This window comes from Eptatretus burgeri, chromosome 15 (assembly GCF_056783735.1).
Source record: "Eptatretus burgeri isolate ZD-2024b chromosome 15, Ebu_testis_v1, whole genome shotgun sequence".
NCBI lineage: Eukaryota > Metazoa > Chordata > Myxini > Myxiniformes > Myxinidae > Eptatretus > Eptatretus burgeri.
The window spans coordinates 44,939,949-44,954,905 of NC_140975.1; the positions used below are offsets into that span (position 1 = coordinate 44,939,949).

At 42.3% G+C, this 14,957-nt stretch overlaps 1 protein-coding gene across 1 annotated transcript in view; it reads left to right on the forward strand.

Annotated features, from left to right (window-relative positions):
* Nucleotides 1-14,957, forward strand: part of LOC147012081 (Na(+)/H(+) exchange regulatory cofactor NHE-RF2-like) — a 57,713-nt gene that overhangs the window by 24,835 nt on the left and 17,921 nt on the right. Inside the window, exons 2-3 of the mRNA XM_085858277.1 lie at nt 5,711-5,890; nt 13,150-13,303. Of these exons, the coding sequence (XP_085714403.1) occupies nt 5,711-5,890; nt 13,150-13,303 (334 nt within the window). The remainder of the gene's footprint in view (nt 1-5,710; nt 5,891-13,149; nt 13,304-14,957) is intronic.

Here is a 14,957-nt window from a genome sequence, read left to right on the forward strand (position 1 = left end):
CTTGGTGGATGAGTTGACTTGTTGATAAGAACAAGTCGATTAGATTTTGGTTCAGAACCGGCCTATCGGTGGGTACAAAACGTAAACTGTTCTTGCTGGCGGAGGTATGCGCTCTCCCGAGTGTTGTTCTAGTTAGGAGATAGTTATCCAGGAGAAATTTGACCGGGGTATTTATGAATACTCCATATTCAGTCGTTAACTTGATTTGACTTTCCAGGAGGAAGGTTTCGCCAGCTGTATTTTCACTGATGGTGGTGCCATTTAATGAGCCACCTTCAACTATGATGATCTTTTGGAACAGACATCTTTTCTTCCTGGTTGTGCCATGTTTGGAGCTCGTGCGAGGGCTGCGCACCTTTTGCGTAAATTACAGGGACATTGCTTTTAAAGCTGGAACTTGTTATGACTACGCAAACTAATGTGTGTACCGGGCCAGCCTGAAGGCATCCTTCATGTTTGAGTTTGGGAGAACCTACGCAAGAGGGATTTTTCTTTTTTTGGTTCCATCTTTGACATTAATATGAGCATTTTGTCGCCCTGGAGCAGTCAAACCGCATTACGAATCATGTACTAGTTGAGAATCTCATATCAAGAGTTCGCCCTGCTACCCCCCCCGTCCCCCCCCCCTTCCCATCGATTTTTAAGACAAATTTTGAGCTTGGCAGCGATAATATTGCACTCATTGTGAAAGTATAGGGATAGTGTCGTCCTCGTGAATATTCAATGCTTTGCACTTCAGAACATTTTTTTTTTGTGGTTTGTCGGAGATGAAATTTCTGAAACGACAATCAACGTTGATGCATCCTGTTGTTTGTACGATGCGTGTCGATAAGGGGGACCGTTGATCAATGCATGATTGTTGGAAGTATCTGCTGAGGTCTGAAGGTCCTATCTGGCATGTGAGGTCCTGAAGTGAGATGTTAATAAAATATGTCGAAGTATCTTCTTGTTTTTTTTTTTTTTTGTTTGTTTTTCTAAGTGTACAGTATCTCATTCGGGGTGCTGGCATAGTTTCGAGAGTGAGTCTGGCTTTTTCTTTCTGCTGATTCTATTTAAAGGTGGTAAAGGACCGAATGCAGATCCGGCGTATCGGTGCGATACAAAACGTGAACCGTTCAGCCTGGTGGAGGAATGCCGTTCATTTTGGACATGGACATTATTCACAATAACTGTTCCTTGTCATTACGAGTATGTGGAAAAGTCTTAATTTTTTCACTTGTTTTATGCAAAAGTATGCCTGGTGTTGGCTTAGGGGTTAAGGTGGCTGGCTTGGGACCGAAGGGTCCTGAGTTTGAGCCCCCGTTGGCTGTTGAATCGATACTAGGTGGGGTTGACTCAGCCTGTCATCCTTCTAAGGTCAGTGAAATGAATACCAGTGTACTGGTAATGGGGCACCGCATCAGCACAAAAGGAATGGTATTATTATTTTTTATTATTTTTAGTTGTGCAAAAGTTAATTTTGATAGAATGGGAAACTACTCTTGATCGAGAAGGTTCGTGTCATTTTGCATCGGCTGACAGGGAGGACGATGGATGGAAACAACAGAACACGAGTTCGATGAAGGGTTAATGGCTAAAATGTAAGCTTCCCCTCACTTCAATCAACGATCTGTTTCTTCCATTCATTTTTATACGCCCGATATATATATATATATATATATATATATATATATATATATATATATATATATATATATATATATCCATCCATTAGGACCATACTCTGTGCAGAGCGTTGGTGCTGCCGAAGCAGTCTCCTTGGCTATTGGGAACAATCCTGGACGGGTCGCCACTCCGACACAGTATACCAGCATGCTGGCACTCATTTTGCCGACCTCGGAAGGATGACAGGCAGACTCAACCCCACCTGGTGTTAATTCAACAGCTGAGCGGGATTTGAACTCAGGACCCTAGGATCCCAAGCCCACTACCCTAACCATTAAGCCAACACCAGGTATATATATATATATATATATCGGGGCGTATTATGTGATACCGGTCGTCCGTCCGTTCCTGTCCGCACTCTAACTCCCAAAGTTTTCAACTTTCACGTTTCATATTTGGTACATAGGTACAGACTGTGGAGACGGTGTGTCGTGACATACGTTCGTCATCTAAAGTGGTTGCCATGGCAACCAGGATGCTGTTTTCCATGTAGTAGCACAATTCTGTATATACCTTCTTGTTCGGGCGTATATTGTGCTCACTTGCGCTCTTGTTAATTCTTATCTTGTAGACTGCTTTGAAGGAATGATCCAGTTTACAAATTGTGCTTTAACAGGTAAAATTACTTTCGTGAAGAATTTTTTATTTTTATTTTTGCATTTTTGTTTATTCATCTTTCAATACAGTCGATGAAGTATAAAGAAGACAGTCTGTACCTATGTTCAGGTCATTGGCCTCCAGCATTTGGACCTGTTATTTTATGAGTCCACGCATACAAGGAGCTTGAGTGGCGCAACGTACTTTATTGTCCCTTTTAAAGTCTCTCTGAGACCAATTTTAGCTGGAACGTTAATTTCTGCATGAATACATTTAATTTTAGCCGAGTCCGTTCTTAGCATTAACGTGCTTGTGGTGGATAGAACTTATTGCCATTCGATCATTGGATCGACTTTTTGGTTGAAAAGGTTGTGCCAAATTCCATTGCTGACAGCATCAGCTTAATTTTGTGTAAGCAAATTTTAGCCAGTTTTTATTTTTTTTTCCACCGCAGTAAACATGCGTCAGATGGCCTTTCCCGAGAAGTGAAACTTCCCAAGGCCCTTCTACAATGGACAAAACAGATACAAAGGAACTCTTATCGGCCGGACCCAGCTGAGTATGCGCCTGGATTGAGGTCACGGTGTCCTTGGGTGGATCAAGAACTTAGTTGTAGTGGTAGAATTAATTTTGCTGGTTGTGAAAATAAAATAAATAAGTTCGACCACAAATAGGGTTATGTACCCGTTGTTCTTACAAGCTGTATGTATGGACCCATGAGAGAGGGTCCATACGTCGAACTTGTAAGAAAACATTTTTTGACACGACAACAAATTTTTATTCCATAATTTTAAAGGGTGCTTATATTTGAAGACCATTTTTTTGTCCACTTGTTTATCCGTTTGTTTTCCTGAAATTATGGGAAGGAAATCTTTCTTACATCAGTAAGTGAAACGCATTAATTAAAAGATGGTGATGACATCATGTAAGGTGAATCCTCCCCAAGGATACGCCTCTGTCTGAGAGGGTTAAATATATTTGTTGCTAATAAAAATTAATCTTATTATTATTATTATTATTATTATTATTATTATTATTACTAGTACAGGCCCATAGGTGAGTGCCAGTATGTGCAGCCCTCTCTTGCCCCCCTCTCCCCCCTAGTCTTGCCCTTCCTCTTTCCCCCCCTCCTCTCTCGCCCCTCTCTCTCGCCCCCACTCTCATCCCGCCTCTCCCATCCCCCTCTCTCGCCTCCTCCTCTCTCCACCTCTCTTGCATTGTGACGCCCCCTCTCTCCCTCCTCCTCTCTCCCCCTCCTCTCTCGCCCCTCTCTCTGTAAATGTATTCACAAATGTCTACCAAGCACAACAATTAATTCAAACCTTTGGATAAAACAGCTTTCAAACCCTTGGGAAACAGCAGTTTCCCTTGGCAAAATTCAAACCTTTGGATTAATTAATAATTTGAACAATTAATTCGAACCTTGGGAAAAAACAGCTTTCAAACCTTGGGAAACACTTGGGAAACAGCTGAAACGGACGAAGAACGATATCAAACCTTGAAAAGGCACATACTCAGGTCCCCAGAGTCGATTGTGACGTCATACCAAACGAAGAAGAAGAAGAAGAATTGTGACGTCAATCGTGCAAAAAAAAACCCCAAAATAAATAAATAAATATTGATTGTGACGTCATTCGTGATGTCATAGCACTGTGTCTTGTCATTGGTTGACAGATAAATGGCCGTAACTTGGGAACCGCTTGTCCAATTAATATCAAACCTCGAAAAGGCACATCCGTGGGGCCCCAGCAATATTCTTGGCAAGTTTCAATCAGATCGGGCCAGCGGTCGTCGAGAAACGTCGGTCGCAGACAGACAGACAGACAGACAGACACACACACAGAGATTTCTGGAATTATAGATAGATTATCACGAGTATTTGGTGAGGCATGGCAGGATCACATCGGGGTACGCACACTCACATGTGAGCTGTCTAATCTGGGTTTGAATCTCGACCGAGCTATAATCTCTCATCCTGGTGTTTCACAGGCAGGGAAAGGCATCGGTGTGTGTACCGTCCCTTTGCTGGACGTGAAGCTGGGTGTCCCATCTGCGAGCATTATTTCATGGAGGTTAGAGATCTCACTGTGTCTTTCGTGAAGACTAGGCGAGTCATCGCCATCACCCAGACCGATTTCCCAATCCCTGCCATCCTCGGTCGAGTATCCTGCGTCGGAGTGGCGACACGTCCAGGATTCACCCCTCGCCATGAAACTGCTTCAGCAGAATCATTGCTCTGTATAGAGCATTGCACGCGAGTACGGGTGTGAGCATCTGTTGCTAAGCATAATAATATCTGCTATTATTTATTTATTTAACCCGATTTAACGTGATACCTGTCCCATCTTGATGACATGTTTGTAGATCAAAAAAAAAAAAAATTCCCACCTTCAAGCCACACCGAGCTCACCCATACATGGCATTTCTTCTGTGTATCGTTAAGGTTAAAGCATCGTTGGAATGCAACTCACCTGACTTTATTTTTTTTAATTGTGAGGAATCTAGGATTCTAACCTGTCCTCGAAGGCATTTTTGTGGTTTTGAAAACCTGCTTTATGGATTGTGGTTCGCATGATTATGGTGGTTGGAATGTGAAAAATCTTTTCTGTGGTTTCGGTACCAAAAGCAAAAATGTGTACGTAAACTACATACTATTGATTTAGTCCTGCTATGACTCTTTGTGTGAATAGCTCAGATGACAGCTACGACGTAACATCAAAAATGCACGTGCTGTCTTTAACTCGAAGGATTTATGTTTATTTATAAATAAAATTAATTACTGCATTGCCAGAAAGGTAGCATTGTGACGTCAGCAAGGTAGGGCCAAATGTAGGTGCTTGTTTTATGGGTGTGTGTGGTTTATAGGGTTTTTCAGCTTTACGTGTAGCGTACATAACAACCACAGGAAAGCATTCTCGGCATTTAGTTTTCATGTTGACGGAACTAAGCTCGAAGCTTGACTTGGTGAACAAATAGTAGCAATTCGGTAAGGCCTACCTTTGCACAGTCATCTCTTCTTTCAAGCGTCATCGTTTATATCACGCGCTCCGCCACACGTTCGGATCAGTGTGGACGCAAAGTTCAGGATATTTTTGTCTCGTTGCTGATGAGACACCCAAGAAAATGTAGTTTCACAAATTTACAAAACATAATAAAATGTAGTTTCACAAATCTACAAAACATAATAAAATCTAGATTATCACGGACTGCGATTGATTCCAGATCACGCGAGGAGCTATTGGCACAACACGGTGCTCAAAAAGTGTCTTCAAAGATTGATGAGATCCTTAAGGAATTTGAAACATTGCAAGGGTGTTTATTTAAAGAGAATGTTTGTGATGTCTTTTCGCCGAGTCAAATCGTACATTTTCTTCCTTTGACGAGTCTTCAATGTGAATGATTTACATGCCATGGATTTAACAACAATTTTTTTTTTCTCATCAATCAGGTGTCTGAAGATGTTCCCTCGAACCTGCGCCCACGGCTCTGCCACATAGTTAAAGGCCCCCATGGTTATGGCTTCAACCTGCACAGCGAGAAAATCAAGCCGGGACAGTTCGTTCGCACGGTCGATGAAGAGCTACCAGCGGAACAGGCTGGCCTGCGGCCTGGAGACCGCATCGTCGAGGTAATGTGCTCAGGACAGCTCAATTAACCTGGCTTTTAATGATGTTATTCCTATTAGCAGTTGTATTAGTTGTCTACTCTTCAATGTTCTTTTTTTTTTTTTAACCCAATTATTTAAAACGTCCTCACCTCGTCTGCGAGTACCAACCCGTCATTTACTCGACGTACATTTGTTTCCTCAACTACTCACCGCCACTTCATGAACGTGCCTCAGTCTCACAACCGTTTAATGTAATTCGATGCTCCACACGGAAGCAAATTCGGTGCTGCCAAAGCAGCCTCATGGAAAGGATTGCACTGGGTGGTTTGCCATTGCCTTCCCAGTGGTAGTCAGGGCAGGTATTTGGAATTTGTCCAGGGCGCCGGCGATAGCTCGCCGACTCTTTGAGAAGGACATCGTGCGATCTTTGACGTCCACCAACCAATGGTGGCAGACAGGATGCACCGTTTAGCATCCATCCGATGGACGTCGCACACGTTGATGCCTTGTCCTGCATATGCAACACCGGTATAAGAGTTTAAAGCTGGATTGAGATTCAAACGCACACTATATAGCTAAAAGGTGAGTGTACACACCTCCAGGCTATCCTGTCACTCACAAACATGAGTAAACCAATTTCATGAGCATGAGTTTATTTTTTGGATTAAAAAAAATATTTTCACCTTTGGAGCAATGTTTATTTTTTCCTGATTGTTACATTTTCACCTGTACGTTAAACCAAGAGCTCGTGGCCTTGCGTTTGGTGCTTAGCGACTGAAAGGACAGCGTCACGTGACTCTGTCTCCCTCTCAAAACATCCTGACGTCACCTGAACCGGCGTTGTCCACCATTTTAACAATACCTGTATATTGGTAAAGAAGTGGGTGTACTGTACTATATATTATGTTCACAATCCAGTTTCCTTTTTTGTGATCGGAAAGAATAATTTTTATTCAAATTAATCTGCTGACTAATGCCGTGGATACGGAACAATGCCGGTTTGGCGCAACCAATCGTGCCAAAATTTGTCGGAGTATATGATTGTGTCTGGCTTACAAGACGCTGATCCATTTGAATACAGAGGTACCATGCTTGCCATTATGTTTGGCTTCTGGTTGTTGATAAAATATATGAACGGAGAATTAATATAGTGGTATTTCAAATCTGTTATTTATACCCACAGTTCATACACTTGTTGATAATGTAAAACGAATGATGTATTACTATTGTTTCACCGTGAGGCTTGTGGTCATTGTTGATTTTTTTACAAATATCACCAATTGTTGATTAATAAGTGTAGGCTTACCTCAATTTTTTTTTAATATATTGTTACGAATTTCGCCCGCCCGTCATGCGATCGGCCACGTAACTCGAATTGCGACGCGTCTCCCACCAGAACGGACAATTCAGTCGTGACCCTCCTGGAACTATCGCCAAGGAGCTAGTCACGGGTGGGGGTTTAACCTCACCACAACCCAGTCCGCATTCTACCCGCGCGAAATAGGGTGAATCGCCGAAAGTCGATATACCTAAGTACTCGCACGGGTAACCTACCGAGGGGTTGTACCACGCCACAGGTCAACTCCGGACACGAACCGCTTAAGCGGCTCTTTCCGGGCTACAGGGATAACCGAGCGGAGTTATCGTCGACTTTGACAGTTCAGATTGGTTACCGGGTGTTTTAAACCCACTATCAATCCCTTACGTGATGCAAGATGGAGATTCAACAAAGGAAAGGACGAAGCGAAACGGGGGAACAGTTCAACAAGCAAGCACTTTATTTCACACACGTAAGCAGGCAAATAGGAACAAAAGCAGGCAAATAGGAACAAAGGAAAGCACTACGACCGAATAAAAGGCAATTATTTACAGCACAGTCACTTATACAGGTTTTACTTGTCGGACTGGCACCACAAACACACATACAAAAGCCCAAAAAGAAAAGAAAAGAAGTGACTTCCCTCATGGACCGTCGAGTCCTCCTCTCCTACTACCGTCAACGCGGTCGTGCCTGGTTCCGGCCTCCCACGCGGCCGGCGAACCCTCTCCGGCACCCCTCGTCCGGACGCGCAGGTCCACCACAGGCTGCACTGCGGCGCCTCCCGTCCGCGTCTCCACCAACAGGCCGCGTCGGGCCACGAGAGAGGAGGAAGGGAGCACTTTGGAGAGCGAGACCCAAGGAGAGAGACCGAGCCTTTTTGGAGAGAGAGCTGGTGCCTTTTTCGGAGAGAGCTAAAGCCAACATGAGCCACGATCAGAGAGAGAGTGAGCCTCGCGTCCATTTGCCTTTTGTAAGGCGGGGCTCCGCCCTTCGCCGCGTGGGGCTCTGCCCCATTCGCGGCTCCACCTCCCTTCGAGGCGTTTCCAGAAGGCTCTCGAAGGGGGGCGTGCCCCCACTCCGACCACCTCATGCCAGGCCTCCACCAATGGGGAGGGAGCTGCCCTGCCCCCCTTCCCGTGCCAGCCTTGGCACCGCAGAGGGGTGCGCAAACCCGCGCACTAGCGCAGGTTTCTCTTTTGCCGTTGTCGTTGGTTGGTTTGAGGTTGTTGGATCCAAAATAACGATAAAGAAAAGAAAAATGGCTAACTCAAAGCGTCGCAGCCCGGATGAATCACACATATTCCCCCTAAACAACAGGTGTGGACTAAGTACACATGAACTTATCGATATATCTCACCTGAGGACCCTTTATGGTGTATTGCGATTTCCACAGCCATAACAATAACAATATATATATATATATATATATATATATATATATATATATATATATATATATATATATATATATATATATATATACAGTATACAGTATATAGTTGAGGCTTGTGGAAGAGCCAGCACACTGAACGAATCAGGACTAACGATAAAAACAGGATGCAAAACACACATATATGGGGTGCACAACATGGACACAGAAGGAACCTCCAAGGAGGCAAAACTGGAAATTTGGAAGGAGGATGAATTGGGGTGGGGGATTAACTAGGGTAGAAAAGACGAGGGATTAGGATTGGGGATGATCCGAGGTGGTGGTGAACGGCTGCCTTGAAGAACTAGAGGGAAGAATGAGATTAAGGAGAATGTGGAAGTTGATTCCACAGGTGTGGGCAAAAGAGGAACAAATGAGATATGAGGCAGGGGAGCCAGCCCAGAGGAGAGAGCAGTACTCCATCAAGCTGCGGATGAAGGCTTTGTAGGTGGATAGGAGTTCAGGTGTGCCAAGGAAGGATTCTACACGACGGAGGATGCACAGTCGGCCGCTGGCTTTCGAGGCCAACTTTGAAATGTGGTTTTCCCACGAAAGATCATGGCTAATAGTGAGACCCAGAAGTTTGAATGACTGAACTTCCTCAAGAGGATTGTTGAGAAAGTAGATTGGAGCGTTTGCCAGATGGTCCTTTTGGAAAGAGATAGTGAGAGTGTGAGATTTGTCAGGAGTGAAAGACAAATTCCAAGGGTTTGACCAGTTTGTCATTTTTTTTTAAATGCAGGAGGCTAAAGTCCATACCATTAACTCCAGCCTCTACATCCAGAATTTATATTGTATCAGTAAGCTCGTTTTTTTTTTTTCATTTGACGAGAAAGAAATTCAATTATCCGGCTCTCTTCAGTGTATATAGGCAACAGACTGCTACCTCGATCACTCCCAAAAATGAAATTAACCCTGGTTACGTACATGAAGCGAAAACATACGTACTGCTGATGTGAATATATAAAACATCATGGCTATCTCTCTCGCTCGGATAATTCAAATTGCACCCACCCTCCCTCTACCCCCCCCCCAAACGGAAAAAAATGCCTAGATGGGTGAAAAATATAATTTTTTTAGAACACTTGATGGAATCAAACGAAACTTCCACATGCACAACTTCAGGGTGCCCTCATTAATCTCTGAAAGTTTCAGCTTCCTCGGTCAAATCTTCTCAGAGGAGTAAATGATACATACGTACGTACGTACGTACATACGTACATACGTGTATTCCAGATCATGCGAGAAGCTATTGGCACAACACCGTGCTCAAAAAGTGTCTTCAAAGATTGATGAGATCCTCAAGGAATTTGAAACATTGCAAGGGTGTTTATGAAATTGCAATGCCTTCATCAAGTATTCACACCCCTCAACTTTTGTCACATTTTGTTGTGTTACAGCCTGGATTTAAAATGGATTAATTTTATAAAAAAAATTAGGCACTGATCTAAACAAAACACCCCAATCATGACGAAGTGAAAATGTGTTTTTTCGAAATTTATACAAATTTATTGAAAAATATAAATCTGAAATGTCCTGCATCAATAAGTTTTCAACCCCATTTGTCATGACACTCCAAATTGAGCTCAGGTGCATCCAATTTCCTTTGATCATCCTTGAGATGTCTCTACAACTTGATTGGATTCCACCTGTGGCCACTCAATCGATCGGACATGATTTACAAAGAAACACACCTTTCCACACAAGGTCCCACAGTCATGAAGTCCAACGAACTGTCCATAGAACCCCGAGATATAATTGTGAGAAGGCATAGATCTGGGGAAGGGTATAAAACAATTTCTAGAGTGTTTAAAGTTCCCAAGAGCACAGTGAGCTCCATCATTAGGAAATGGAAAGAATATGGAACGACCCAGACTCTTCCTAGAGCTGGCCGTCCGACTAAACTGAGCAACTGGGCAAAAAGTACCTTGTTCAGTGAGATGACCACTCAAACTCAGACAGATTTATACCCAATGACCACTGACAGAACTACAGAGTTCCTTGGCTGAGATGGGAGAACCTGCCAGTAGGACGACAGTCTCTGCAGCACTTCACAAATCTAGGCTCTATGGGAGAGTGGCCAGATGGAAGCCACTCCTGAGAAAGTTGTTTCGTTCACAGGTTTAATCAAAAGGCAGCCCGTTGCACTGAACAAACATATTGCATGTCTATCTGTGAGTCTCCATGGGGATATAAAATGAAGTGAACTAGAGAGTTGGTGTCAAAGCCACCCAATGCTCGCCTGTTTATACATTCATCGTTTTTAAAAGACTAGTCTAATAATATTTTTTATAAAGCATTGCAGTGAAGTCTGATCCAAATAATTTTAAAGCAATATATGTATTTGTATATTGTAATCAGTAAAAAAATAGTGTGGTAGATAAAAACATTGGAAAGGAAATAACTTGCACCAAAAACTTTTACATTTTCACGCTGACGCTCACGCCGGGGGTATCGCTATAGCTCTCTGTTCTTCGAACAGGCGAGCTAAAAATGCCAAAAAATGATATTTTACACACGTTGTTGCTGTCCTTGTTGTCGGTGTGGTTGCTTGTGTACTTCTTCTATACTCGTATATGTTTCTATTCCCTCGAGAAGTATTACTATACGTAATTTTGTGTGCTCCTTCCGTGTCCGTCATGCTTTATTCGAAAGGGTTCCTGCTGCCGTACCATTGGAACCGCGACATTAAAGCTCAGTGTCCTGCTGCTTCTTATACTGCGGAAAGACGAGCTTTTGAAACAGGCATTTTCATGATTAAATGGACACAAATTCTTGTTTGAAGATTAAAGGGTTATCTCCATATTATGTGCATGGGAGGATGGGGATGGTGGAGTAAATAAGTACCGTGGATGAAATTGAGGAAGGGGAAGGGGAGGACGAGAAGGAAAAGGCTTGGAGGTGTTGAGAAAGGGGCATTAATGGGGCATATTTGGGAGAGAAGCATCGAAATTCTATTATTACTCTCGCCGGAGGAGAGGGAATTGCATTTGGGACTGTTTGTTTGTCTGTTTGTTTGCCCACACAGAACTTTCATGTTTTTCTCCGCAACCGCTTATCGATCGAATTGAGATTAAATTTTCAACATTGGAGCGACTACTCATGTAGAATGCTTTATTGATCATTATGACATCATAGATCACGTGATGTGGCAGCAATGTTGGAAAGATGGAAAATTTTGGGCCTCTGTATCTCTGAAACTGCACCAATTGAAACTTGGCACATGGCAAGTACTCATGGGGAATAAGTGTGATTGGTTTTTTTTTTTTGATGACATCATAGGTGTCTGTTACGACGTCATAATTGCATATGTAGAACACTACATCTGATCAGTATGAAAATGTTTGAGGGTCATCTAGGGATAAAATGGTCCACAGAAATAAAAATTGATGACATCATCGGTCCTGTGATTCAGCAGCCGTATTGTTTTTTGGGGGGTTTTTTAAACCTTCAAAAATCTTCTTCTCTGAAATGGCTGAACAGATCGTGGCGAAACTTTACAATACAAGCATGACCGCCTATCCATGAGGAACAAAACGTTCACACATATGATGACATAGGTCACATGGTTTGGCAGCCATATTGGATTTACCCTAAAACCTATAAAAAAAAATCTTCTTCTCCAGAACGGCTGGACAGATTGAGGGGAAACTTCACACAAATGTTCTGCAAGCCTTGGGGATACCAGGGTATTCACAAATAATTGATGTCACATGGTCTGGCAGCCATATTGGATTGAGCGAAAATCTTTTTTAAATTCTTTCTCTTGAACCGCTTAATCAATCGAAGTGAAACTTCACAATTATGATCTATTCGTGATGGCGAATAGATCATAATTATATATATATATGAAATTTCAACTAGATCGGATGCATGGTCTGGTTGGTAGCTAGAGTTATTTAATATTTTGATCTCGGTATTTTTTTTAAAAAAATGTATTTTTGAATAAGGCTCACTTGGCTGTGCCTGGATGTGTTTGAGGGTAGAGTAGTAGCAGCTGAAATGTGAATCCCATTCAGGTTCCTCCTGGTGACTTCATCTTTGCTTTTTGCTTGTTTGGGCTCCTTCTGATTACTCCAATGCAGGACTGTACCTACTTGGTCTTCCATTTGATTTGAATTGAATTTATTTTAATCCCATTCTGAATTCAATTGAATAATAATAAACATCATGGGTCAGGGTCAGGTGTTCGATAAAAGCGGGATGTCTTGGTATCCGGTCATCATTGCAAGCAGTTTTAAAGTGGCAATTCTAATTATGTCTCTCATTAATTATGTAACACACCAGAACACAAAATACACCACACAAAACTACACAAGCACCACACAAAAGTCCTGGCGATGGTCTGCAATCTCCGATTGCTCTTTTTTTCTTGTTTTGCCTTTTTAATGCGTATACAAGCCTGAAGTTTTAATGTATGTACCCATCATAAAGTGCCTTAAATGTCCCTCCATTTCAATGTCCTTTACTGAAATCATCTTCCTTGTCATTTCCCATTCTCATCTTCTTCCAATACCAACATCATTTCAGGTCAATGGCATCAACATTGACGAAAAGAAGCACAGTGATGTGGTGCAGATGATAAAAGCTGGTGGAAATGAGACTACGCTTCTTGTGGTCGATGCAGAGACGGACAATGTCTTTAAGAATCTCAAGATTACTCCAACTGTATTACACCTGAAAGGTGAAGATCACGTGCATTGGTGGCCACTACACAACACGAATGTTGTGAGATTACTTGGTGATGTTGGAAGTTTATTCTTTAGATACTTAAGTTTGTTTTGAGGAAGCAAACGTGTAAAAAAATAAGTGCAAAGTATGAAAATCTTGTCATTAGAAAAATGCTTTTGTGAGATTGAAAATTAATAATAATATTTACACCACGTATCAAATTTGTTTGAATTAATGATTCATTTCCTCTTGTGTTTCCCCCACGAGCACAAGCTAAAGTGGCCGAGTGATGCACAGCACAGGAAAGGTGTTTGTCCATTGCACAGTTGGTGGGAAGGGCACAGTGCCTCATCCCACCAATTGGTAAACCTGTTACTAGGGCGTCTTACTCACTCTCAGCTAATCGGATCCTTTCTGAAATTTCCGTCATGTCGAAATGCATTGTTCATCAAAAGTAAATCCATGGGACGAGCATCACTGATGTTGCAGATTTTGGAGATGAGGCTTACGGCCTCAGCTGAAGAGAATGGCTAAGTGAGCCTCCCATGCAATATGGGAAACTTGGCATGCCTGGGTCGAGTTTAATAAGATTTTCGATTTGTAATATCTGTGTATGAGCGTTATGTAATTTCAAATAAAATATTGTATGTATATTTGACAACCTCACAGACAATATAGAAGTCTGACAGGATGGTGCAGAGGTAGCGCACTTTGCTTTAAGCTGTCTCGTCTGGGTTCCATCCTCGACCTGAGTATACTCTCGAATTGGTGTTTCACGGTCAGGGCGTTGCATCACAAAGTGCTTTGTCCCATTAGATGCACATTCAATCGGCTGTTCTGTCTGCTATCATTAGCTTGTGAGCGTTAAAGACCCCCACGGTGTCTTTCCGAAGAGTAGGGGCATTATCGTCGACTCTGAACATATTACAAATTCCTTCCAAAATAATAACCTCGGGTCGAACGACAGGCCGGCTAGCCGGTTCGTGAAATAGTTGGGCCAAAAAGGAGCTCTGGCCGACCCACCGAGGAGGTGGGAATAATTGGGGCCTTGAACGAAGTAGTGGTAGCCACAGGGAAGATGACATCAAAGATGGACCTGAAAAATAGTTTGCAAATCTTGAAAAGTGGGTAAATGCATTCCTTAACCTTCAATAATCTTTGGTGTCTTTTTTTCTCTCTCTCTCTCTCTCTCTCTCTCTCTCTCTCTCTCTCTCTCTCTCTCTCTCTCTCTTTCTCTCTCTATCTCTCTATCTCTCTATCTCTCTACCTCTCTATCTCTCTATCTCTCTCTCTCTCTCTCTCTCTCTCTCTCTCTCTATCTCTCTATCTCTCTATCTCTCTATCTCTCTATCTCTCTATCTCTCTATCTCTCTATCTCTCTATCTCTCTATCTCTCTATCTCTCCATCTCTCTATCTCTCTACCTCTCTATCTCTCTATCTCTCTCTCTATATATATATATATACATATATATATATATATATATATACATATATATATATATATATATATATATATATATATCTATACATATATACATATATATATATATATTCCCCTCATGTGTTCAACTTTGAGCTGCAAAAAGCATAGTCTTGTTTTGAATGCCTCAACAAGGAATAAATCATTTATCATCCGAGGGATGACTCGTTACCCAAAGAGAAATGT